Genomic DNA, 27,609 nt, shown 5'->3' with positions numbered 1-27,609 from the left:
TGACATTATTCTTTCCCTCTTCTCTTTCCCTCTTCTCTTTCCCTCTTCTCTCTCCCTTCCTCCCTCCCCCCTTCTCTCTCTCTCTCTCTCTCTCTCTCTCTCTCTCTCTCTGTGTGTGTGTGTGTGTGTGTGTGTGTGTGTGTGTGTTTTGCATGTATATGTGTATGTGCACCACTTGTGTGCCAGGAACTGTTGGAGATCAGACAATGACATTAGTTTTCCTGAAACGTAAATAGTTGTGTGGGACCATATGGATGCTGGGAATAAAAATCTGTATTCTCTATAAGAACAACAAAATAAGCTATCTCTTCAGCCCTGGTATTTACTATAGTGTATAATATTCAATTAGAGCAAATAAAGCTTTTGAAAAACACACTGATTTAATTCTCTAAAACACAAATTACATTGTAAGGAAGCTTTCTATATAACATGACTTTTTTAAAAAAACTGTATCATTAATATCAATAAATAGATGATATTCACAGGGAAAACAGATTTACACTCCACCCACCAGCAACCAATCACCGATGTCAGCCAAACTGTAAGGATTCAGGCATTATGCTGGCCTGCCCCTGTTACCTGGAAGAATGTGCTCTGGCACTACTCTGATCAGTCCAGTGTTCCACGAGTACTGCGTGCAGGTGCAAAAGACTCATTTAAAAGAAAGACCTCTGCCCACTTACTTTCCGCTCTCTTCTCTTCCAGCTCTTCCCGCTCTTCCCCTGGAGCAGACAGGAATTTTCCCTCTTCTCTCCTGCCCTCTGTGTGTCTGTGCATCTTTACTTCTTTTCTCTTTCCTCCCCACTCCGTCCCCTCTCTAATAAAACTTCTCACTTAAGCTGTTTCCTTGGCGTGTTTACCACCATTCTTCTTCCCCCTCCAGTCCCGCCCCCTCACCCTCTCCTGCCATGAAATCTGCCAGGGTCCCCCATGCAAGGTCCTCTCAAGCTTTATCCTAACAACAACCAATTTCAGTCACAAGGCCACTTCTCTGCTTATCCATAAATATAAGCCAAAAACTTAAATTACCAACTTGCCTCAAAGGGTAGAAAACTTGGGCTAGATAGCTCAGTAGATAACAGTGCTTGCTCTGCAAAGCCTAAGGGCCTGAATCTGAATCCTCAACACCCACATAAAAAGTCTGGTATGGCTCCACATGCCTGAAAGCCGATCATAGCTGGTAGGAGATATCCAGAGACAAATGAATCCTGAGAGTGCAATGGCTGGCCAGCCAGCCACCCTAGCCAAAAAGGACATCTTTCAGTTCATGAGAATTTGTTGCTGTGCTGTGGTGGTACACACCTTTAATCCCAGGCAGAAGCAGACAGATCTCTGTGAGTTCAAGGCCAGCCTGATCTATAGAGGGAGTTCCATTACAGGTTCCAAAGCAATACAGAGAAATCCTGTCTCAAAAATATAAAATATGAGAGAGAGAGAGAGAGAGAGAGAGAGAGAGAGAGAGAGAGAGAGAGAGAGAGAGCGCTTATCATAAGAAAATAAGGTGTACAGAAGTTCATATCCTGCTCTAGACTCCACATGGACACTAGTATACCACTTATGCACTCTGTCCATCCTCCACACAAAACCCAATATATACACAAGTATATAAGTATAAAAGTATTTAGCGCTTTTGACACCTAAATGACCTTTTAATATTATTATCATTAAGTTACAGCAAATAAAAAATGATTCAGGGTCCTATTGTCTGTTGAGAAAGGATCTCCCCGGTGTAAATCAGGCTGAGCTGACCTAGGACTGGAACTCTTCCAGCCTCTGTCTTCTGAGTGCTGGCATCAGAGGCTCATAACCATCACTCACAGATTTAGTTTAGTGTTCTTTTAATATGGCACTGGATGATTTTTAAATATATCCATAGCCAGATGTGGTGGCAAACCCATACTGGGCTGGACCTGTCACCATATATCACTAATAAGAAAATACCTTACAGTCTTATGAACTCAGGAGGCAGAGGCAGGCAGATCTCTGATTTCAAGGCCAGCCTTTTCTACAAAGATTTTATATTTTAACAATTCTAGCTGTCCTGGAAGTACATCTTTAATCCAAGACAAAGACAGACATATGCTTGAGTTCCAGTTCAGCCAAGGCTATGTGAGCCCCTGCCTCAAGCATCAACAAAAGTAACTCTGCAATTACTTTCATAACAAATACACTTACATTAGTAATAACAGTAATTTATGTAAGCACGACATCTTTCTAACATGCACAAAGCCCTAGGTTCAATCCCCACCATCCCATAAACTGGGTGTAAGGACTCCCACCAGTAATCTTAACACTAAAGATAGAGAAGTAGAAGGATGAAAAATTCAAGGTTATCCTTAACTATACAGCTGGCTGGAGGCCAACACATGGATCCCTGTCTGAAAGAAAATGAGATTCTCCCCCACCCCCACCCCCACCCCAGGATTTCTCCGGTACTAGTTCTGTAGGCCAGGCTGGCTTCAGAATCACAGATTCTCCTGCCTCTACCTCCTACGTGCTGTGCTTAAAGACATGTACCACCACTGCCCTTTGGGAAACAAAGACACCCCTACCCTAGACAGCTTGGGCGTTGATCTCTGTGAGCTCTCGTTGTCTCTGCTGCCCAAATGCTGGGGTTAAAGGTGTTGGCCATCACAGACTAGTTGGAAACAAAGTATTCTAACAAGATTGTTTCAAAACTGTAATTTATGCAACTCTAGGTTTGTTAATCCCAGCACTGGGAGGCATAGGCGGGTGGAGTTCTATGAGTTCCAGGCTAGACTGATCTACAAAGTGAGATTTTAAAAACAAACAAACAAACAAAAAAAAAAAAAAAACCAAAACAAAACAAAAAAAACAAAACCCAAAACCCTTTGTAACTTTTCAGTATAACAATCTCATTCTTGCCAGACAGTGTTGGAGTGCCTTTAATCCCAGCACTTGGAGGCAGAGGCAGGAGGATCTCTGAGTTCGAGACCAGCATGGTCTACAAGAGCTAGTTCCACATCGGCCTCCAAAGCCTCAGAGAAACCCTGTCTCGAAAAACTGGGGCTTGGAGGGGGTGGGGGTGGGGGAGAATTCACTTCATAGGCTACATACCTAGCATGAAGCAAGACCCTGGATCTAATCTTCAGAAACACATACCACACACATACAGCATCATCTCAGCATTTTGATAGGCAAATGAAAAGGGCTGCTCTACACGATGACAACCTTCCCTCTCCCCCCCCCCAAAAAAAAAGAAATAGTGGACACAATGGGGCACACACTTGGTATGTAAAGACAAGAGGCTCAAGAGAACCATCTTTGTTATTTTATTATAACAGAACCAAACATGCTGAAAATCCTTAAGCCTTTGATGGTATAACTCAAAGTAGTTTTTAAATTATAGACTGTGCTACATTTATTATTGCTGGTTATATTCTAAATAAGTGTATAGTTCTTTCATTTTTATTTTACATGTTTGGGTGTTTTGACTTTATGTATGTCTTCACACCATGTGTAGCCAGAAGAAGAAGAAATCGGATGCTCTGGGACTGGAGTTAGAGACAGTTATGAACCTCCATCTGAGAGGTAGGAAATCAAACCCTGGTCCTCTGGAAAAACAGCCGATGCTCTTGACTGCTGAGGCATCTCTCCAAACACAAAAGTATATACACAAACATCTTATTCATAATTGGAACTGAGGCCTGTACTTAGTAATGAATGCCTATAATCCCAACAGCACTCAAAAGGTTGGGGCCAACCTTGGCTAAACAGTGAGTTCAAGGCCAATGTTCCATATCATCAATCATATACCCCGTCAATTTAATACCACTTGATAAGAATACCTTTCAGTACCACCTTCCAGGATAACAAGGCAGGGTCTTTGTTAAATCCTACCAACCTTATCCCACAGCAGCAGTAGCACGAGAAAAAACAAAGAGGCATAGCTGAGGAGATAGCTCAGCGGTTAAGAGCACAGGCTGCTCTTCTAAAGGGCTGGAGTCTCAGTTCCAAGCTCTGAAACTCCAGTTTTAGGTGATCTAGCACCCTCACCCAAACATACATGCGTGCAAAACACCAATGAACAAAAAAAAAAAAAAAAAAAAAAAAAAAAAAGTAACTTTAAATAATTAAAATGTCTAATAAATAGGAACTAAGAGTCTTTAATCCCAGCATTCAGGAAACAGAAACAGGCAAATCTCTGAGTTCAAAGCAGGTCTGATCTAAATAGTAAGTCTCAAAACAACAAAAAAAAAAAAATAAAATAAAGTAAAATAAAATTTAAAATAAGACTCCCTGCAAAGTTCTTTCTTACAAGTTCTCCTATGAGAAGCTGTGTACAAGTACGAAAGGGTGGGTGGGTAGGTGTGTGTGCCCTGTGTGTGCCCTGTGTGCGCTGGGGGTGGGGAGAATGAGAAGAAAGAGGAGATAGGTGGAAGGAAGCTCCATTAAAGAAAGTAGATCCGACATACAGCAGGCACCTAAAAAAAGTGGACTGGATTTCTTTGAAGCCCAGTTCTGGAATCCTACTACTACTATAAAAGCCAGCAGAGACTGCCTGCTTGGTTAACTCTTTGGTAATCTTATACAGATACCCTTTCCTCTGTTTAATTCTAAACAAACCAATAAAAGCAGCTTATATTTAAACTAAAGAAGTCTGTTAGAAGCCCAGGACATAAAACAAAGGAAAGCAAACACATTTTAGCATCATTTCACTTCAAGTTAAAATCTTACTTAGGTTAACCCTTTCAAGTAAATCCTTTCCAACATACAATCTAGGAAGTGAGAAAGTCAAAATGATCTCTGATTTATACCAATACAGTTTTACTCTGTTAAAGCAGACTCAAGTCTAAGATGCTGCAACCTGCTTTTTCCTCTTCCTCATATTTAAAGATATTTATCATGTTAAGTAAAGGGTTTATAAAAAAAAATAAACTTTTTTCAAGCTTCAAAACAAGCATTTACAATTATCCTTCTGCTTAATAAACAAGCCGTTTTCCCAATTTTCTTATCCTTAATGAAGCTGACCAAATTTTTGTTGGTGGTGGATTTTTTGCTCCTGGCACTGAACAAAACGCCACTGCCACCAAGAAAAAAGAAAGAAGGAAAAGGAATCCCGATGTCGTCTGCTTTGTTGCTCTAATAACTAATAAACAAGCTTAAATCATGGTCTTAAGATACCAAAGAATTTTTATTTGAAAATGAAGGTATGTTTTAAAGATTTTCAACATGGAGGGGGAGGGGGAAAGAAGTGAAGAGCAGATAAGCTAACTAGAGATCAGGTTCTGAATCAGATCAGGTAAATCAGATCAGGTTTTTGGTTTGGTTTTGTTTTCTATTCCAGAACATTAAAACACTGTACAACTCAGAGCCTGGACTCCTATAGACTATCACTTTCCACAAAATCATCTCATCTAAAATATTACAGTTATCTCACAAAACTTCTGAATAATAAAATCCAAGGAGTTACAATTTAAGACAAAACCAAGACAGACTGCTACACAGCTCTAACTCTACTGGCAGATGCTTATACATAGACAATATGCCCTAAGAAAACCCAGGCTTTGAATAATATTAAAACCACTGCAAAAACTCATCAATTTTTATTATGAAAAAAATTAATGTCATTCCAAAGAAATATCTACAATGACTATGAAATTAACTTAAACATGTTCAAAATGTAAAACTTGATACTCCTTGTTTCCATGTAATAATCATTCTCAAATACAAATATAATTCTACAAATCTGTCCTAGTTAAATTTATACTGCTCATTTAGAAAAAGTATATTTAGTACAAAGATTTACCAAAAAGGCTTTAATAAAAATAGGGATTGGTGGCCAAGTGTGATTGGACACACCTTTAATCCTAGAACGTGGGAGGAGAGGCAAGTCAATCTCTGGTTCAAAACCAGCCTGGTTCATATAGTAAGATCCTGTACCCCTCAGAAAAATAAAATAAACATACACTTAGTCTGGAGAGATGGCATAGCGAGTTAAGAGTGCTTCCTGCTCTTCCAGAGAACCTGAGTTCCCAGAACTCACACTGAAAGGCTCAACCACCTGTAACTCCAGTTCTGGGGCATCCAATACCCTCTTGTGGCCTCCACAGGCACCCCAACATGTGTAGCATATTCATTATATATTCTCCCTGTCTCTGGTCTCTCTCTCTCTCAGACACACACACACACACTCACACACACACTTAAAAGTTTTAGATCTTTTTAAAAAAAAAAAAAAGAGGCTTTAATAGTTGGGCACTGGTGGTACATGCCTTTAATCCCAGCACTCGGGAGGCAGAGGCGGTGGATCTCTGTGTGTTTGAGACCAGCCTGGTCTAAAGAGCTAGTTCCAAGACAGCTTCCAATGCCACAGAAAAACCCTGTTTAACCACCCCCCCCCCAAAAAAAAAAAGAATAACACACATGGAAGCCAAAGAAATGGCACACCCAATAAAGAGCCTGCTGTCAAAGCCTGATAAACTAAATTCTGTTGCAGGTCTCACATGGTGGAAAGAGAACCAATTCCTTTAAGTTGTCTTGAACGCCATACAAATACCCACCATACAACTAATAAAAAAAGTAACATGTAAAAGTAGTATAAACATTTCTATTCCTGGACTTCCTCACACAATCACTTTGGTTCCATATCTTTTATAGCACAAATTAAGATGCTGCACAAGGGCATATTTTATCTATCAGAATCTTCTAAGCATCAAGCATTAAGGGATACTGACTTTCACCATGGTTCCCCTTTTCTTCCTTCCCTAACAAACATCCCTAAAATTCTATCACCTTCAGAAAAAATTACAGACATATATGAACATAAATAAAATCAAATAATTTGTGGGAGCTTAAAGCTGTATTTGATTAGCAGCTGGAAATGGAAATAAAATTAAAGATGAGAGTTACAGAAAAGCAGGGCATAAGTGACAGAGGCAATAAATAAACAATGTGCTTATCTGTGAACTTTCCAATCACTTAGCCAGCTTTCATTATAAAAGTTGATGATTCAGTTCACCAGTAAAGATACTTGTTGCCAAGCCTGAGGACTTGTATTTGATCTATGAAACCCAAGTGGATGAAGAACCAATTCTATCAAGTTGTCCTCTGACCTTTGCAAACCCCCCCCCAAAAAAAAAAAAAAAACACAAATAAGTAAATCTTAAAAAAAAAAAAAAGTTAAATATATATGTACATATATTATTTTAAAAAAAAAAAAAAGCCTAAAGTTGCCAAGCAAGGCAGCCTATGACTATAATCCTATCATTAGAAGAGTAAAGGTGAGCAGATTTTTGAGTTTCAGGCCTGTTGGTGTTATATTGTGAGGTCCTACCTTTAAAAATCTTAAAATAATTATAAGAAAAGGTTTCTCAACAAACTAGGAATTTGTATTCATAAAACAATATAAGCAATTAAAAATACATAGTCAAATTGCCACTATTGCTATTTGTCCACCAGAACTAGATAGTAAGATCCTATTGCTAAAGATATCACATGCTCTAGTTGAAGGATATTAATAATAATAAGCTAGAACTAAAATGTAAGTTTCTTTTCTGCTGGATAGAAACTACTAAGTAAGCACTGTCACCAAGTCTTAACTCAGCTGTGGTTCCTGTATGCTACACTACTATCTAGACAGTTAAAATGTACCCACTGGAATGGAGGTAACCAAACGTTTTCTCATTGGATTTGAGGCCTACTCCACATCTAATAGACTAAACTAAAAGCCCATGATGGAGGAGATTATAGGCCCTAACTGGAGACTTCACTAACTGTTTTGCTAAATGGACATATTGTATCCAGCAAAATGTCCTCTAAACATTTATGGTTTTACGCACAAATTAATGCTGCTTTCAGGTTTTGTCTGAGAAAATTTCTTTTTGCAGTGACAGTGCTTACTACTGATCAGGGTGCAGAGGAAATATGACTATAAATGCAACATCTATACCATCCCCCAACTCCCACAAGCTCAAAGAGGGACCAGAAAGAAAGAGCAAGTAGAGGGGACAGAGTGTTGTAGAACATTATCTTTCAAGCCTGACACAGCAGTTGTACTCTTGAACTCACAGCAGCTGAGCAATTCCTTTAGAAGACTGAAGCCCAGTCAGCATCCTGCCATGGAATTAGTGGTGTAGCTCTACCTTCATGCTCTTAAAATTCTAATAAAACACTGAGCCACTTTAAATAAATAAAAGTCAAAAGGACTACTTAGGAAGAGGATGGCAAACAATATCATGGGGAAAGAGGGAGATAGTGGGTATATATGCTCAAAATATATGAAAATGTTATAATGAAATTCGGTGTGGTGGGACACACCTTTAACACCAGCACTACAGAGGCAGAAACAGGTGGATCTCTGTGAGGTTGATATACAGCAGGAGTTCGAGGTTAACCAGAGCTACATAGAGAAGACCTGCTGCCTGATACTAAGTTTAAACTCAATGTCAGGCAAATAACTACCACTGAGCTATCTCCTCTGCCGCCACCCCCCCACCCCCCACACACACACACACAATCTATTTTGAGGCAGGTTGTTGTTTCCCAGATTGGCCTTGAACTTATTATGCAGTGCAGGCTAGCCATGAATCCTGCTCCCACCTCTGCTCTTCCAAAGTACCTGGGTTCAAATTTCAGCACCCTCAAGACAGCTCACAACTGTCTGTAATTCCAGTCCCAGGGAATCACACAGCATCTTCTGGACTCCAGCGGAACCAGGGAAGTATATGGTGCACAGACATATTCAGGCAAGAAAGACATACATACATCAAGCAAAACACCTATATACATAAAAATAAAATAAAAATGCTGGAAGCAACAGGAGTGGCAGACACACTTTAATACCAGAACTCTGGGGGCAGAGACAGGCAGAGCTCGTGAATTCCAGGCCAGCCAGGGCTACACAAAAAAACTAAATAAATGAGAAAAATATATTACAATATAATCCTAAATTGGGCTCAGTCATTAAAACTAAAACACTATTTTAACTGAAGTTCAAAGCACTCCCGTTCTTTCACCAGTTATCCCCAGAGACCTTGAAAGAGGTAGCCTATATTTGAAAGAATCCTCTAAATAACAGGTAGAAAAAAAATTATCCTGATCTGGATTAGGATCAGCAAATATTAGGACTGGGAAATACAATGAGATCACATAGACATTTGATAAGAAACTCTGACAATAAGGAAAGCCTAAACAATTCTCTTAAAACAATCCATAAATTCTTTGCTTTGATTATTTCCCAACAGCAGTAAAGGGTCAGCAGTAAGATCACAAGACACTTAGCACACAGGCAACTGACAATGTCAGCAGTCTCAACAGATACTGACTATCCAAGAAGAAAATGAGAGAAGGAGCTCAACAGAAAGGATGGGCAGGTAAAATGGCTCAACAGGTAAAGAAAAGCTTGCCACCAAGCCTTGACCTATGTCCAATCCTTTTAATACCCATGACCCACGTGATGTTTTAAAAAAAAAAAAAAAAAAAAAAAACCCAACTCCCACAGATGTTCTCTGACCACACAAGTGGTATGCATACAGGGACACATTCGTGTACACACACACAAATAAAAAAAAAATGCAACCCCAAAAAAAAAAAAAAATTGGGGTAGAGGTGTAGAGACAGGCTGTCCTGGAACTCCAGCTCTAGACCAGGCTGGCCTCCAACTCACAGAGATCTCCCTCCCAAGTGCTTGATTAAAGGTGTGCACCACTATGGCCAGCTAAATATATCCTTAATTACATTTAAAGTACTGATGTTTATGAAATTTTACTTAACAATAAATTTAAGGGAAATGTATCTACCTCCTCTCTATTCACTTTCAATATACTTTCTTGGATATGACAGTAAAACATACTATGGTCATCTATCAACCACAGTCTTTTGAACTAGAACAATACCCATAAAAGAATGTCTTCCTTTAAAGATCACCTGTTGAGTGTTTTCCTAGGGGGAGGGTAGCACAGTAATAACACTGTCTTATTTCCCAAAGTGTTTGACAGGACTCAGCTTTGAGGAAAACCAACCTCCATCACCTGTACATCCAAGATGGATCTCATTCAGAACACTAGAGGAAATTTACTTACACCAAGGGCTATAAGGCCTCTCAAAATTTTTGGAAATTCTTGGAGAAGGGGCCACTGATCCCTCTCCCTTAAACTGTATATGCCTACATTTATACATTCTTCCTTAGAAAGAGAAGATATATACCAAAAAGACCTGTAACCCAAAAAATATTAGGAGTCACATTTAACTGTATACAAACTATGGTGGTAAGATTCAAACCAAGCAATTTTCTTCTCTAAGCCTGCTGCTCTACTCTGGCATATTTAATACTAATAAAATAAATAAATTGCTTACTATATATCGGACACTTTCCTGAGTACTTACTATAATTCCAACCCTATGACGGGGGTTTCTATTATTCTACCTAGCAGGTAAAACAACTGAAGCACAAAGAAGTCATTTGGACAAGATCAACACAGAATGTCTGTCTGAAAAATGTAAAACTTCTTAAAACAAAATATGGCCATATGCTTCTATTAACTAATGTTCTTTCTAACTAACACCTGAATCAGAGACAGAAAAAAAACCAAGTAACTTTATAGCCAAGGACTCATCTTCACAGGCACAGTGACTCAAATTTGTATAGTAAGAGCCTACCTAAAAATTTTTAAATTAATTTTTTTGTTTGTTTGTTTGAGATAAGGTTCCCCTGTGGCCTGTCCTAGAATTTAATCCATAGATCATGCTGGCCTCAAAATCACAGAGATCACCTGCATCTGCCTCCCAAGTGCTGGTATGAAAAGGAGTCCTCCTCCATCACCACCACCACCACCACCACCACCACTACTACCACCTGGCTAAATTAATTTTTTAAAAAGTCCATCTTTGTTAGTCTAACAACTACTAATACATAAAACTAAAACACTGAGCTAAACCCCTAGCCCAATACTAAGACTAAACCTACTGTGAATGCCAGGAAAATACTCTATCACTGACTGAGCTATCTCCTCTGCCCCTTTAAAAAACAGGAAAAAAAAAACAAAAAACTTTCATATTCGGAGACAGGTTCTCACTAAGTTTCCCTCACTGGCCATGAACTCTCTGTAGTGAAAGCTAGTCACAAACTCATGGTCCTCATGACTCTTCTCAGGGAGTTGAAGCCTCCATCAGTCTTTTGAAAGAGCACAATATCCATAAAGAATGCCTGGTGGTGATGGCACTGCCTTTAATCCCAGCACTTGGGAGGCAGAGCCAGGTTTCAGTTTGAGGTTAGCCTGGTTACACAGGAGTCCAGGACAGCCAGGGGGCTACAAAGAGGAAACCTTGTCTCAAAACACACAAAAAGAATATCCGGGCTGAAGAGATGGCTCAGCAGTTAAGAGCACTTACTGCTCTTCCAGAGGACTGAGATCAATTCCCAGCACCCACATGACAGCTCAACCAGTCTCTAACTCCAGTTCCAAGGGACCTGATTGATTATCTTCACACCAATGCACATAAAATAAAGTTGAATAAATTATTTTTAAAAATATCCTAGATTGGCTTGGGATTTTTTTAATTAAACATCTAGATAGATGATGGTGGCCGCACTCCTTTAATCCTAGCGCTTGAAAGGCAGAGTCAGGTAGAATTCGAGGCCAGCCTAGTCTACAGATTGAGTTCCAGGATACCCAAGGCTACACAGAGACACTGTGTTGAAAAAAAAAAAAAAAGAATAAATTAATATAATTAAACATATAATAAATATGCTGATGACATGATCTTGTGTGAAGAAAATCCTGAAGAATCTACAGAACTAATAGCAATAAGTGGGTTTAGTTAATAAATGAAACAAGATCCATAAGACGAACAACTATTAGCCAGACAGTGTGGCACACGCCTTTAACTCAACACTCGGGAGGCAGAGGCAGGTGGATCTCTGTGTGTTCGAGACTAGCCTGGTCTACTTAGTACCAGGACAGCCTCCAAAGCCACAAAGAAACCCTGTCTCAAAAAACCAAAAAGAAGGGCCTGAAGAGATGGCTCTGTGGTTAAGAACACTGGCTGGTCTTCCAGAAGTTCTGAGTTCAATTCTCAGCAACCACCTGTAATGGCTCACAACCATCTGTAATGAGACCTGGTGCCCTCTTCTGGACTGCAGGGATACATGCAGACAGAACACTGTATACATTATAAATAAATAAATCTTCAAAAAAAAAAAAAGACTAACAAGTATTAATTTCTATATACTAGAACAGTTTATGACTTTTAAAAAGAATAAGAAGCGGGGCATGGTAACAAACACTTAAAAACCCCAGTGTTCCAGAGGCAGAGGATAGTGGATATCTTTTAGTTGGAGGCTAGCCTGAGACCAGGTTACTTACTACCATAATAAGTTCCAAGACAGCCAGAGCTATGAAGAGACCCTATCTCAAAAGATAAAAAATAAAAAGAAAGAAAAAAAGCATTCAGAGGGCTGGAGAAATGGCTCAGTATTTAAGAGCACTGGCTGCTATTTCATAAGACCATGATGTGATCCCTAGCATCCACATGACAACTCCTAATTGTCTGTAACTCCTGTTCCAAGAGACACCCTCCTCTGGCCTCCACAAGTATCAGCCAGGTACATTGTACACAGACATGTAGTCAGGAAAAATATTCATGCATATGAAATAAAATCATTTTTAAAAATAGTACAAGGCAGCCAGCCATTGGTGGCTCACATCTTTAACCCCAGCACTCGGGAGGCTGAGGCAGGACAGATCTCTGTGAGTTCTGAGGCCAGCCTTGGTCTACAGAGCGAGTCAAGACAGGCTCCAAAGCAATTAGAAAAACAAACAAACAACCTGTCCTGAAAAACAACAACAAAACCTTTATAAGAAACTTACAATTATTTATACTGTGCTGAGGATATATAGCATTTGCCTAGCAATCCTGAGACCCTGGTTTTAATCCCCAGCACCATCACAAAGAAGGAAAAGGAGAAAATGAGGAGAAGACCCTCACTCAACAATGAGGGACAACCCAGTGATGCACCCCTTTATTGTGCTTACGCCTTTAATCCTAGCACTTGGGAGGCAAAAATAGGTGATCTCACTGAGTTCTAAACCAAACTAATCTACAGAGTGAGCTCCATGACAGCCAGGAATGATAACACACACAAAACAAAACTCAAAGAATGAAGAAAACTCTTTTTTGTTTGTTTTGTTTTGTTTTTCAAGACAGGGTTTCTTTCTCCTGTGCAGCTCTCATGTCCTGGAACTCATACTGTAAACCAGGCTGGCCTGGAACTGAGATCCACCTGCCTTTAGGTGTGCACCACCACTGCCCTGAATGAAAAACACTTCTAACAGAGATTATAACTGGGGAGAAGGGCCATCATTCTGCCCCATAGTCAAAAGTAAAATCGCCACCCACACTCATGCAAACAATTATAATTACATTTTGTGACAACAAGACAAGGGAGTAGAAGATTTGTTAAGGTGAACAGGAAAGGAGAATGGGGTGAAACTAACTAGAACTCCTTTATATACATGTATGAAGCTGCTAATGAGGAAAAAAGAACAAATGCTACTTTACTTGACAGGCTCCCCAACCCCATACCTGCTAAGATCCCTCATTTGATATTAATCACTGAGCAATAGATCACTAGTTGTGACTTTCCCCCTTCCAAGGTTGTTTTCCTAACAAACATGCTTCTCCTGTTTAACATTCTTAATTGTCAATGGTAAAATAATATAAAGGCCCCAATTTGCTCTCTTCCTTCTCCTTCTACAAAAGTCAGTAGTTTATTTAAAAGCCAAGGCCGTGGTTAGATATACTTGTCCTTGCAGCTATATGAGTGAGTGTCCTAGAGCAACTCCTTTACCTGTAAAACTGGGTCTGCCAATTCTGACTTCCAGAAAACACTACAAGTGCCTATCGTATACTAACCATGTACCAGCTCCTTGCTTCCACAAACACCCCTTACCTGGTTCTCTTCAGAAGTATGTTTTCATCAGCCTTCATCAGCCAGGTATAGTAAGTCCCAGCACTCTAGAAGGTGGAAGATGAGGCAGCAGAACTGCCTCAAGTTCAAGGCAAGGCTAAGCTACAAAGTGAGATCTTTTCTCAAAAAAAAAAAAAAGGGGGGGGGACCTCCCAGAAATAAGTGGCACACACCAGCCCTCAGGAGTCAGAAGCAGGTGGATCTCTGTGAGTTTTAGTCCATCATGTTCTACATAATTCCAAGACAGCCAAGGCTACATAGAAAGGCCCTCTCTCAAAAAAAGATGAGGAGGGGAAGGGAAGAAAGGGGAGGAGAAAGAATTAAGGGAATGGGAGCTCAGTAGTTAAGAGCTGCTAGCCCACCATTGGTGGCACATGCCTCTAAATCCTAGCACTCATGAGGCAAAAGCAGGTAGATCTCTGTGAGTTCGAGGCCAGCCTGGTCTATACAGACCAAGCTTCAGGACAGGCTCCAAATCAATAAAGAAAAACCCTGGAAATACCAAAAGAAAAAAGGAAAAGAGAAAAAGAGCAATGGCTGCTTTCCAAGAGTCCTGTGAGTCATTTTGCATTAGCTTGTACTGAACTTCCACAGTATGAAGGAGGACAGGAATTCTGTCATGTACTGACCTCTCCAGTATACAGTGCTTCTTAGTTGATTTTGCCAATTATCTTCCCAGGGTGATTAACAAAAAGAAACAAGAAAACTCAGCTGAGAGTAACACATATGCTTCAGGAACATACTTAGGAGAAATAAGAAAAGAAACGCAGATTTACTTTATTTTAGGCAGGGTCTCTTCATGAAGCCTGGTCCTGGGGTCACTATGTAGACCAGACTACCCTCAATCTTACAGTGATCCTCCTCCTGCTTTGGCCTCCAGAGTGCTGGGATTACACACCAGTGGCACCACACTTGGGAGAAGGGACAAGAAATTTAAGCCACCTATAATTTCACTGTAATACACAACAATTATAGTATTTAACACTTTCCTTGCACATTAGGGGAAAAGGGGACATGAATCTCAATAGTAAAGAGTCAAAACTCAAGTTTACAAGATGGTTCAGCAGCAAAAGGAACTTGTTGCCAAGCCTAATGACCTGAGTTTGATACTTAGGACCCACATGGTAGAAGGAAAGAATCAATGCAAGTCATCCTCTGTCCTACCACACACATGCTGTAGCACACATACATTAAGACACATGCACAACAATAAAACTACCAGCCAGTGGTGGTGAATGCCTTTAATCCAAGCATTTAGGAGACAGAGCCAAGTGGATCTCAATGAGTTCTAGGCCAGCCTGATCTACTGAGTTCCAGGACAGCTGGGGCTGCAAAGAGAAATCCTGTCTCAAAAAAAAAAAAAAAAAAAAAAAAAAAAAAAAAATCAAAATAAATAAATAGATATATAAATATAAATAAATATCTGCATGCATTAAACAAATATAAATAAGATTTTTTATTACAGCCCTGGCTCTCTTAAGCTATCCTGGCCATGTCACCACTATAACTATGTTCAAACTGCATGTATGTAGAAGTTGAATGAAACATGGGGTGCTTTTAAAATATTTTTCCTAAACTGGGCGTTGGTGGCTCATGCCTTTAATCCCAGAGGCAGGCGGATCTATGTGAGTTCAAGACCAGCCTGATCTACAAAGGCTAGTTCCAAGACAGACTTCAAAGCTACACAGAGAAACCCTGTCTCAAAAAACAAAAACAAAAAAACAAACTAGGTCTGAGTACCTAGTCCTTGTCCTTACTGACATGTCCTGTTGTTGACAAGAGAACCTAGGTCTCTCATAAAAAAAAAAAAAAAAAAAAAACACAAATGTTTCACTATGTAGCAGGTATGCTTAAGTCAAAAACTTAAAATTCTAACTTTTTTGGACATCCACAATTCCTTTTTCCATTAGGTATTATCTAATTACAGACCAATCTATAGTCATATTAACAACAATTGAAGGGAGGGAGTTTGAGACAGACTCTCCTTTATCCAAGGCTGGTCTCCCTTATAATCTATAGTCAAGGATGACCTTGAACTTGTGATTCTCCTGCCTCCCCTAGGGTTAAGATTACAAGCACTGCAGATCAAACACAGGGCTTCATGCCTGTCAGACAAGCACTCTATTAACCAACCTACATTACAGTCCTGGCAACAGGTTTATTTAAATATTAAAACTATTAAATAATAATCCATCTCTACATCAAAATACCTTAGAGAAAGAAGAGCCAAAAGTAGCAGGAAGCCTCATTTAACTCTCTTAGTAAAAGAACCTTGGAAACCATAGTTATTGTTTATATCAGATATAACTGTTCTTAAGATTCCCTTAATTCATAAAATCATCTTTCATTATTTTTAATTACATTTGTTTGTATACTTGTTTATTTGTATATATGTGTATGGCACATCCCAAGGTGCATATGTAGAGGTTTCTCTCCTTCCACCATTCAGTTCCCAGACTTGGTCCTAAGCACTTTTAACCACTGAGCCACCTTGACAGCCTAGTGTGCATCATTACTATTATTTGTTTCTGGGAACAAACTACTGTATTTATGCATGATTTCACAATCTTGGCTGGGTTCAACTGTGGTGCTTCTGTTACTCTTACCAGTGGTTGCATTTGTGACTGCATTCAACCAAAACATCAAATAGGACATAAACTCCGCTGAGACTCTGGAATAGTCAGTCTGGGAACCTATCCCTCTCCACAGACTCACTGCACTCACTTAAGACTCTGAAAGTGCAGCCAGGTGATGGCTGCCCACACCTTTAATCCCAGCACTCCAGAGACAGAGGCCACCCTGGTCTATAGGCCTTGTTCTAGGACAGGCTACAGAGAAAAACCCGGTCTTGGAAAAAAAAAAAAAAAAAAAAAGGGGGGGGGAAGACTCCCAAAGTACAAAAGAAAAAAGTGCACCCAAACCTAGTCAAATATCATTACTGCTGCCAAACAGGACTAGACAAGACATAACTACACAACAGATTAATTATAAATAAGTATGGCCCAATGGGGATACTTATAACACAGACACCATTTCTTCCTTCAGTACTTTACAGATAACACCTTGGTGTATATATAACCCCCCACATACTTTAAGGCCTCTGTCTCTAGAAAGATTAAATATTTGCTTGTTTGTTTCTCAACCCAGGATTTCTCTATGTAATAGTCCTGGCTGTCCTGGAACTGCTTTGCAGACCAGTCTGGCCTAAACTCACAAGAGAACTGCCTCTGTCCCCCAAATGCTAGGACTAAAGGCATGAGCCACCACATCCAACTCAGATTAAATATTCTTATAAATTTTACCTAGCCTAGTTTGGTGGTGCTGCACACCTTTAATCTCGGCACTAAGGGAGCAGAGGCAGGCAAATCTGAGTTTGAAACCAGCCTGGTCTACATATTGAGTTACAGGACAGCAAGGGCTACATAGATCCTGTCTCAAATATTACTAATAGCTAATATTATTATTATTTCTAAGTATTTCTAATAATACTTTCTAATTATGAAAACCTTAAGATTTTGTGGTAATTTTTGTATATAATTTGATAAGTATATCAAACATGAAATACATTAGACTCTCAAGGCTTTTGTACTGAGATGTAGCTCAATGCCACAGTACTTGTCTAGCATGAAATAGAGCTCAATCTTTAGCACTGGATAAAAATCGCAAATATCAAGAAACAAAAGTTTTATTTTGCCTTAATTTTTGCTAGGCTCCTCTAAATGATGGGATTAAGAACCATACAAAATAAAATAACAATCTACTACTTTGTTTCTAATGTAATAGGTTACAGTTAAACTTACAAAGCAAACATTACCAAAGATGACATATATAAGAAATGAAGCCAGCAAGGTGGCTCAACACACAAGGCGTTTGCAGCTCTGGCCTAAGTTCACTTCTCAGAACACATGTAAAAGCAGAGAAAAAACAACTCTACAAAGTTGTCTTCTGCTTTTTACATGCATACAATGGCATAAGGACATCTATATGCATAAGAATGTCTGCACAGACATCAGACATATGTGTGTACGTACACACACACACACACACACACACACACACACACACACACACACAAAAGTTTAAAAAGAAAAAAGATGTTCTGAACATGGAGGTGCAAGCCTTCGATCCCAGCAATGTGAAGGCAGAAGCTTGAGGCCAGCCTAGTCTACATACTGAGTTTCAGGGCTAAATAAGACCCTGTCTCCAAAAAAAAAAAATAATAATAATAATAATAATGGAGAGTGGATATGATCAAAATACACTGTATATAAGAATCAAACTTGAGGGGCTGGAGAGATGGCTCAGTAGTTCAGAGCACAGGCTGCTCTTCCAGAGGACCTGAGTTCAATCCCCAGCACCCACATGGCAGCTCACAACTGTCTATAACTCCAGTTCCAGTGATCTGATACCTTTCCATCAACACAAAGTTAAATAAATTATTAAAAAAAAAACCAAACTTGAAATCAAAATACATTGTATATAAGAATCAAACTTGAAAAATAAATTTAAAATAATTAACTTTTGTAGGTCCTTAAACACTAGATAAACTTTCTATTGCTGACCTACATCCTTAGTGTAAGAAACCTACTACCTAGTAAGTCTCATTTAGAAAGCTTATTAAAATCCCGATCAGAGAGTTATATTTTCAAAAATTCCACAATACTGACATTTATAGGTTTGGGTAATGAAAATGTTTAAAATCATTTTGTCATAACATTTCTACATACAGAGCTTTCCTAAGGAGTTACTGTTCTTTATAATGAAAAACATTCAGTAAAAGCCCTACTTTGAGCCTGACCTGGAATTCCAGCACTTGGAAGGCATATGCAGGTGAATGGATTTCTATGAATTCTGAGCCATTCTGTCTACATAGCAAGTTCCAAACCAGCCAGAGATAGTATAGTAAGTCACTGGAAGATGACTATAGACCCTGTTTTAACACTCGTGCAAACACTCACACCCAAACAATAAATAAAATTTAAAAATAGCTATGATTTTCCCCCAGAATTTCTATTTCTTACATGTAAAACAGTATTGCAAACAATTAATCTTTGCCAAGCAATGGTAGTTCATACCTTTAATCCCAGTATTTCATAAGCAGAGATAGTAAATTCAAGGCCACCCAAGGCTATATAGTGAAACCCTACCTCAAAAGCAAACCAAAACAAATTGTTAATATTTTTTAATTCAGGAAGTACATTATGAAATATATATATATATATATATATATATATATATATATATATCTCCTCCCAAATATTTTTCTGTACACTAAATCCACACACATTTTAGTGTGTGTACTTTTTATAGGATAAAGTCAGAATTAAACTTACAACTTTATAGCTCCTGAAAAGGTTTTCCTTAAGTCAACAATGGGGCAGGCAGCCTCCTACATTGGTTTGAAGATCTGTCTCTGCACAGAAGGGACCAGAGGTATAGTTCAAGTGGTTAATAACTTGCCTAGAATGTGTGAGACCCTGGGTGCATCAGCAGGAGAGGAGGAAATTGTAAAGTAAGCCATTGCTTCTAAGCAGGTTCAGGTAAATCACATACCTACCCTGAACTATCCCAAAATTCCATCCCATTCCCCAGATATGCCTTGAGAATTTCTTTCCTCTAGCTATATATGCCAGTGACTTTCACACCCTCCTCTGCAACCATTAGGACTTCATCCTTCCCTGCTGCATCTCTAGTAACCTTCCCTTTGCCTCTGCCTTGCCTGTGACATTATAACAGCAGCACATTATCTCTGCCTGTAGGTACCTTGTCTCTTCATACTTTTATCATGGTCCTTTTCTAAAATAACCCTCATTAAATTACAGGTGGATCATTGTGAGTTCCAGGCCTGCCTGATCTACACAGAGTTCCAGGCTGGTCAGAGCTGTAAAACAACACTTAGGAGGTAAGAGAAGGATTGGGAATTATAGACCAGGCCTCCACTCTAAAGCATCTCAAAACAACATAACCAAAACCACAACAACAAAACAAATTGTGTTTACTCACACTTCTCCCCACCCACACACACACACACCCCTTGTCAAGGCCTAAAGAGTCAGCTATCATACAGGCTGTGACTATGAATCTGTAATACATTTAAAATTCCTAAAAGTTGATAACCCTGACTACAGGACAGATCCCAAATTCATCAGTTCAAGAACTACTACAGTTTGATCCAACTCCCTATATTAAGCCTCTGCCTCCATTTCCCATCAAGAAAACACTCTAACTTCCCTCTGAAATCATTGTATTCCCTCTGCTCTCCCAAGCACACTCTTTCTTATCACTCAACTTGGCTAAATCTCACCAACCCTTCAGGATTTTATACAACTACTACTTCCAGTAAACCATTCAGACTCCATTTGGCTGGTGTGTAGATTTGACTATGTAGACTTGATATTCAGCATGTTCTGTAAGTGAGTGACATGTGTCAAAGGAAAAACTAAAATGTCAGCAGAGCCAGATGTGGTAGAACATGCCTGTAATCCTAGAAGTTGGGAAGCAGAGGCAGGAGACACATGTCAACTTCAAGGCACATGACAACTTCAATATAGATATCAAATTCCAAGCCAATAACCTATACATACTGAGATCCTGTCTAAAAACAACAAAAAAGTCAGCAAGGGATCAGCAAGATGTCTCACCCAGTAAAGGTGCCTGCCACAAAGCCTGGCCACCTGAATTTGACCCCTAAGTCCCACATGGTAGAAGGAGAACCAGTTCCTGCAAATTGTGCTCTGGGGTGAGTGTATATGTGTCCACACACATACATATACATACAAATCAATTTAATTAATGTTAACCCACAAAGAAAGAATGCCTTATTGATATTAAAAGTGGATAAAAATAAAAGTAGATGGAGAGCTGGCTTAGCAGTTAAGAACACTTGTTGTGGTAGGGTGATGGTGAAGAACGCCTTTAATCCCAGCACTTGGGAGGCAGAAGTGGGTGTATCTCACTGAGTTCTAAAACAGCCTTGTTTACAAAGCAAGGAAACCCTGTCTCAAGACAAAAAACAAAAAACAAAAAAACCAACTTGTTGCTCTACAGAAGACCAAAGTTTGGTTGCCAGCATCCACATGGTGTCTCACAACAATCTATTAACTTCAGCTCTCAGGGATCTGATGCCTTCCTCTAACCTCCTTAGGCATGCACATGGTTGCAAACATCATGCAAACAAAACACTCATCCACATAAAATAAAAATAAATACAAAATATTTTAATGCAAAAGTAAACAGAAAGCCTAAGTCATCTCAAACTTTGTGTTTTATGCAGCTCCTGTTATCATACAGCAGCATAAGCAAAGTGAAACATCTTTTACATGAAGCCTTTTCTAACATATAAAAGTGCCAAAGAGCTGTGTCATTCCTGTTTCTCTAAAGTTGTACTCTGAAGTTTCTCATATTCTGCAAGAGATCAAGCTTCTAATTCTAAGCTACAGAGATAGTTCACATATTTGACAGAACATGCTTCTCTTGCAGGTGACCCAAGTTCAATTCCCACACCCATAATGGCAGCTCACAACTGCCTGTAAATATAGATCTAAGGAATCCAGTACAGCTTTCTGGCCTCTATGCACCAAGCACCACATAGTACATTTACATATATGTAGTCACTCACATAAATACAAAATAAAAATAATCCAAGAGTGGTGGTTCAAGCCTTTAATCCAATACCTCAGAAGGCAGAGGTCAGATCTCAGTGAGTTCATCATGTCCACTTTACTTTTTAATGATTTGTCTTCTGAAAATAGTTACTTGGTATAAATATGATAAAGAAAATTTTATGGAAGAAGGAAAAGATTAACCAGTTTGCTAAAACCAACAGATAAAAACAACACCACAAAATATTTAGGGGCCAACAAGATGACTTCGTGGCTAAATGCACTTGCCATCTAGCCTTGAACCCACATGGTAGAAGAGAGCCCACTCCCACAAGTTATCCTCTGACCTTCATGCACAAACTGAGGCATCAATGAGTCCATATACATACATATATATGCACACCCATATAAACAAAAAATAGAAAAAAATTTATTAGGGAAACACTTTCTGTTTATTCTGTGGCATCAACTTTTTGCCTAAGAGCATCACTTATGAAAAGCCAAAAGTTACATCCTATCAAGGATGCCTCACATAAATGAATGGAGAGAACATCTAGTGCTCTACTTTTTAAAAGGATGTGTTTGTTTGTTTGTTTGTTTTAAGACAGGGTTTCACTGTGTAGCTCTGGTTGGCCTGGAATTTGTTATGTAGACCACACTGATCTAGAACTCAGAGATACACCAGCCTCTGCCTCTTAAGTGCTAGGATCAGAGGTGTGCACTACCACAACCAGTTAGATATGTGGGGGGAAAAAAGAAAATATTACATGTATGAATATTTGCCTGCACTTATGTATGTGTACTTTATAAACTCCCCAATGTGGGTGTGGGAATCAAATCCTTGTACTCTAGAAGAGCTACAAGTCTCTCAACCACACAGCCATCTCTCCAGCCTAATCTAATGTTCTTTATACCTAAAAACTGACCATATTTATTTTGGAAGGTCAATGAAGTTCTATGAAAGTTCCTTAGTTATAATCTTATACTGACTTAAAAGATATAAGGGCTGGACAGCCACTACCTGATCAGAAAAACCTGTGGCCCATAGAATAGCCTGTAGTTAGTTTTTGTAAAACAGAAAGCAGGTCTTATAATATAGTCTTGTAATCAGTTTGGAACTCTGCAAATTGACTGCAAACCTTGCATCATAGAATTAAGCAGATAACAGGAAAATATAATAAATCATCTTAAGAATGAGAAATTAAACTATATAATACTTTTGAATTTTCATGGAAATTCATGTTTATCAACACAACAAGCAATGTGAAATTATAAGACTAAAAGCAGTCTCAAATATTTAAAATTCCTAGGAATAAGCTAACAGGACAATATTAAGCTACAGCACAGGCAAGTCAGAACAACCTCTCCTTACAGAAAAGAGAAGCTGACAATTCCAGATCCAGTTTGCAATTAAATTAAAACATTTTAGTGCCTATTATGAACCAGAGATCAGTAGATACAGATAGATTAGACAGATATATAGATATATAGATAGAAGATAGATGGATAGATAGATGATAGGTACTGTTATATATAACCTCCATTTATCTGCTACCTTAAAAAATATTAAAACTTAAAACTAAGAATTATTGTTTGCTCGTCATGGTCATACATAGCTACAATCCCTGATGTGGGAACCTGAGGAAAGAATATTCAAATTCTAGGCCAGCTCAGGCTACACATTGAGTTCAAGGTCAACCTGAGATACATAACAGACCTTATCTTAAAAAAATAAAATAAAATAAGAAAGGAGGAAAGAGAGGGAGGAAGAGAAGGAGGATAGGAAACTAAGGAAAAGAATGTCAAAGAATTGCTATCATACACATCACATACTTGTATTATCTCAAAAGGCATGAACAGTGATCTGAGAGAAGACCTTCTATTAAACTGCACATACAGTAGTGAAAAACAGTTATCTATCACTTATTTCAAGTTGGCAAGTATGGCAAATTTTGTTAGAGAAAGAGTCTTACAACAAAGTAACAACAGTGACTAGCACACTGCAATTTTTGCTGATCCCTTGTAAGATACCATCCATTCATTGTTCCTGATTTTTCTGTAACAATAATACTTGAGTTGTCCCTCCAATAACAGTAATTGCCCTCTGAAAAGTGATTCCAAGCATAAAGCCAGACTCAATAAGAGTTGAATACAGTATCTCAGAAATCCTGCCCCTGCCATCTGCTGCTTCAACATTGCCTGTTCACCACACTTGCCATAGCTGACATCAACTCTGATGATACAACAAATATGGTAGAATACTTCCTGGGCTTCCCACTAAAACCAGGTGTAGTCGTTAACATTTAAACCCCAAATCCTACAAGCACAGTTTATTTAATCCGGGTCAGCCTGGTCTACATAGTGGGCTGCAGGGTCATAGTTAAACTGTCTTAAAAATAAAATTAAAAAAAAAAATTCAAAGCTACTTTTGTTTAATATTGACAGAATTATAGACCTCTGGATGCAACACTGGTGCTCAGGTAAAGATTATGAGCACTCAAAATAACTAAAGAGTCTTTGTAGTTTAAGTAGAAATTTCAGACAAATTTAAGTTTTCACTGTGATAATTACATTTGACATTTGTACAACAGGAAATTCTTGTGTATATATCTACTTTTAAAATTATGCCTCAAAAGAGTCCTTCAGTTCAAAATATTTACTTTTATGTAGTTAACATAATTTTAATATGATTTTAGTTCATGTAAAACCCACTAACTACATAGTCTATGCCTTTTAAATGTGATAAAACAAAAATTCAGCTAGCTAAAACTATGAAAAAATTTGTTTACTTAATTATTAAGAATTCAAACACAATTAATTGGCAGTGCTTGATCACCTTTTTCCAATCCAAAAACAAGTTCAAAAATCCATTCTGTTATAATCAATCTAGTATGCTAAGGCCTTGGGTTTCAATCTTGGCTGATTATATTAAAACCTTTATTTCTGGTACATTTCATAAAGAATATTTAACTTTCAAGGGATGTGATGGGGCATTATTTTATTCCAGGGTTAGAGATGCAGAAGCACACAGGTCTCTGTAAGTTCAACGCCAATCTTTGGTCTAGATGGTAAGAATCAGGTCTCAAACCAACAAACAAAGGATATTAACTTTCATTTCTTCAGTGCAATTCCACATTATTCACTTACGAAAACCTTAATCACATTTATTATACATCAGTTTCACTTTCAGGGTCTTCAATAACTACAGGGTCTTTTCCACATGGATTCTAATATGGTGAAGAGAAACACAATCAAAAACCTTTTTACTTTCCCTTTCACACATTAGTTTCCATTTACATGTTTCAAAAATAATTAGAAATTCCACTCCCTTCAAAAGATACCTAATTTTTTAAGAAATTTAAAGTTGGAATCAAATTATCACTACATTTTACTTCCCAAAGAATTATCTTTGCTTTTCAGCAAAGAAAAAAAGATCCAAAACAGAACTGACCCAAACAGTTCCCATAGATTTTTTTTTTAGACTACAATGTCATTCTTTGGAAAAATGTTTAACTTCTCAAAAGCCCACATTTTTTCATTAATAATAGTGATAAGAATGAAAATAATACAGTGGCAATAACCTCTCTTCCAGTTCAGAGTAGTTTCACTCACACAACTGAGTTGTACTAATACAACTGAGCTCATGTCAACAGGAAGGCACATGTGTGTGCGTGTACATGGCCCAAGCACTGCAAAAAATGAGTTCTTATATGTCTACTCTTTCCAAAAATTTAAATAGAAACCATATAATAATCTCAAATTAGTGTATAGTAAGGGACATAAATGTTTTCCTTTTTCTTTTTCAAGAGAGGGTTTGTATGTGTAGCCCTGGCTATCTTGGAAGTGCTCTGTTCAAGGCTGGCCTTGAACTCAGAGATCCACCTGCCTCTGCCTCCTGAGTGCTGGGACTGAAAAGCATGGGCCACCATGAACCCTTTTATGAGACATAAATGTTTTTCAAACAGAAAATGCGAAGGAATTGGAATAAAATTTTAACATGATTTAAAACCGTGTTGCTTTTTAAAACAGTATTTGTTTTAAACTGACCAAGTCCAAAGTTACTTAAGACGCCACATCCTTCTCCTTTCAGTCAAGGCAGACATAATGGTATTTTCTGCAGGACATCGCCTTACAATGTAACAGACGAAATAAACTCTTAACTTTGTATCACAAAGCACCTAATGTAATAATGTATACATCCTCTATACAATGTTTCTCTCAAGATTTCTCAAAGCTAGGTAAGAACTGGCAGGCAATAAAATATGGAGGCGACTGAAGGCCCTGGAACATTTCACAGTAGGATAGCAAACCTCAAAAAAAGGTAAAGAGCATAATGGGTTCCCGAAGCCCAAGCTGCTATGCCTCAGTTAACACTATTTTTACTGCACAACAAATGAATGCGCGTAAACCAAAGAAATAACCTATCCATAAATGTGGTGGCTTCTTCCTTCAAGTCCCAGGGCACCCTTCCACCACCAACAGTTCAATGAGAATATCATACAATGAAATGAGTAAGCAACACACGCCATTCTGCAACTTTGAAAGACGGTCACAAATCTTCTGCATCACCCAGAAGAGCCACAATAGCTGAGCAACTAACTCCCTGCCACTAAAACGGGTTCCTTAATTTTTCAAGCAAAGTTGCCGAATAACCACTCGGTAAAGACAGCACTTCTTGGCCAGTTCATCCACCGGGGACAGTCCTCCCGTACGCTCAAAAAACAATCGAAAGCCATTCCCTGGCCAGCTGGAGTTAAAGTTACGAGGCGAGCGACGTTTAAAACTGTCTGCTCCCAGAAACAAAGTGCTCTGGGCCGTCAGCGCCGCGGAACCCGGCCGCGTTCCCGAAACTCCTCTGGCTTGCTCACACCTGGGCCCGTGCGATCCCAAGCGCCGGCTGCGGAGCCGGGCGGTGCGGTTCGGGGCGGTGGGGGATGGGGAGGACAGGCTCGAATGGCTTCCTAATGTATCATTAAGGGGCAAAAGCACCGGTCTGGGAGCAAGAAAAGTTAAAGGAGCCGCGAGCTGACAAAGAGCGCCGGCCGCTGCACTGGGACCACCCGGCCGCGGCGTTTGACAGCTCGGTTCCTGGCGCCCACAGCTTTGTGGCTCCGAGCGGCCGGGCCGGGCAGCAGGCTGGGCGTGCTCGGCGGGGCGTGTGCGGACGCCGGGCTAGGCCCTGGGGAAGCCGCCGGGCGGTTCTCCCAGAAGCGAGGCCGAACTCCAAAGTAAAGTGCGCGGCGCGGCCGGCGGGACCTGCGCGGGCGCCGCCGAACCGGGCCGCGCCTGGGCCGCCCCGCCCCCACCGGGCCGGGGGCCTGACAGCTCCGGGCCGCGCCGCCGCTGGCCGCCCGCCTGGCTCCCTCGCGCTCAACTTACTTCTTTCTGGCTCTCTGGAAAGGGGAAGCGCCATCTTTGCGAGGCCGGCCCCGAGGTCTTTTGTCTGCGGCTGCGGGGCTCGGGGCCGGGGCTCCGGGCTCCTCGGGGGGTGCTGGCGGCGGCGGCTGCTGCTCCGCGCTCCGGTCCTCCTCCGACGACATCCTAGTCACCAGGAAAGACACATGGATCCAGGTCCTCCTCCTGGGGGGCTCCTCCCGCCGCAGCGGCCGCAGCCGCCGCCGCTGCTGCTGCTCGAGTTGCTCCTCCCCGGCTCAGCCTCTCGCATTTCCCGCAGCCCCGGGAGCAGCAGCAGCAGCAGCAGCAGCAGGTACCGGGAGAGGCGGCAACATGGAGCTAGCAGGACACGCACTCACACACATCGGCGCGGGCGCGCGCACTCCGCGCGCAGGGGCCGGCGGGGGGCGGCGGGCGGGCGGGCGGGGCGGGCGGGGCCGGCTCGCGGGGCGGGGCGCCGCGGCCAGGGACGGGGGCCAGCGGGGCCGGGCCGGAGGGCGGCGCCGAGCGGGGCGGGGAGGGGCGCGACGCGAGGGGCGCGGACCCGGGGCGGCCGCGGGGGTCTCCGCCCGGCCCCTCCCCCAGGCCGCCCGCGGCGGGAGGAGAAAGGGCCGCGGAGGGGGCGGCGGGGCGGCGACAGCCACCCCTCCCCCGCGCCGTCAGCCCGTCAGGCCCACGCCGCGG

The 27,609-nt window shown here is 40.3% G+C and overlaps 1 protein-coding gene across 10 annotated transcripts in view; it reads right to left on the bottom strand.

Annotated features, from left to right (window-relative positions):
• Window positions 1-27,278, bottom strand: part of Kmt2c (lysine methyltransferase 2C) — a 216,371-nt gene extending 189,093 nt beyond the window's left edge. For 5 of the 10 annotated variants that reach the window (XM_051203205.1, XM_051203208.1, XM_051203207.1 and 2 more), the window contains exon 1: window positions 26,911-27,277. In XM_051203205.1, coding sequence (XP_051059162.1) covers window positions 26,911-27,071 — 161 coding nt within the window. In that variant the 5' untranslated portion in view covers window positions 27,072-27,277. Of the gene's footprint in view, window positions 1-26,910 lie in introns of all 10 variants that reach the window. The other 5 variants (XM_051203209.1, XM_051203210.1, XM_051203214.1 and 2 more) reach the window with 2 other exon arrangements.
• Between the last annotated feature and the right edge of the window lie 331 nt (window positions 27,279-27,609).

Source organism: Phodopus roborovskii, unplaced genomic scaffold, assembly GCF_943737965.1.
Source record: "Phodopus roborovskii unplaced genomic scaffold, PHOROB, whole genome shotgun sequence".
Classification (NCBI taxonomy): Eukaryota; Metazoa; Chordata; class Mammalia; order Rodentia; family Cricetidae; genus Phodopus; species Phodopus roborovskii.
The sequence above is the reverse complement of the archived record's forward strand: the minus strand, read 5'-3'. Positions and strand labels throughout refer to the sequence as shown.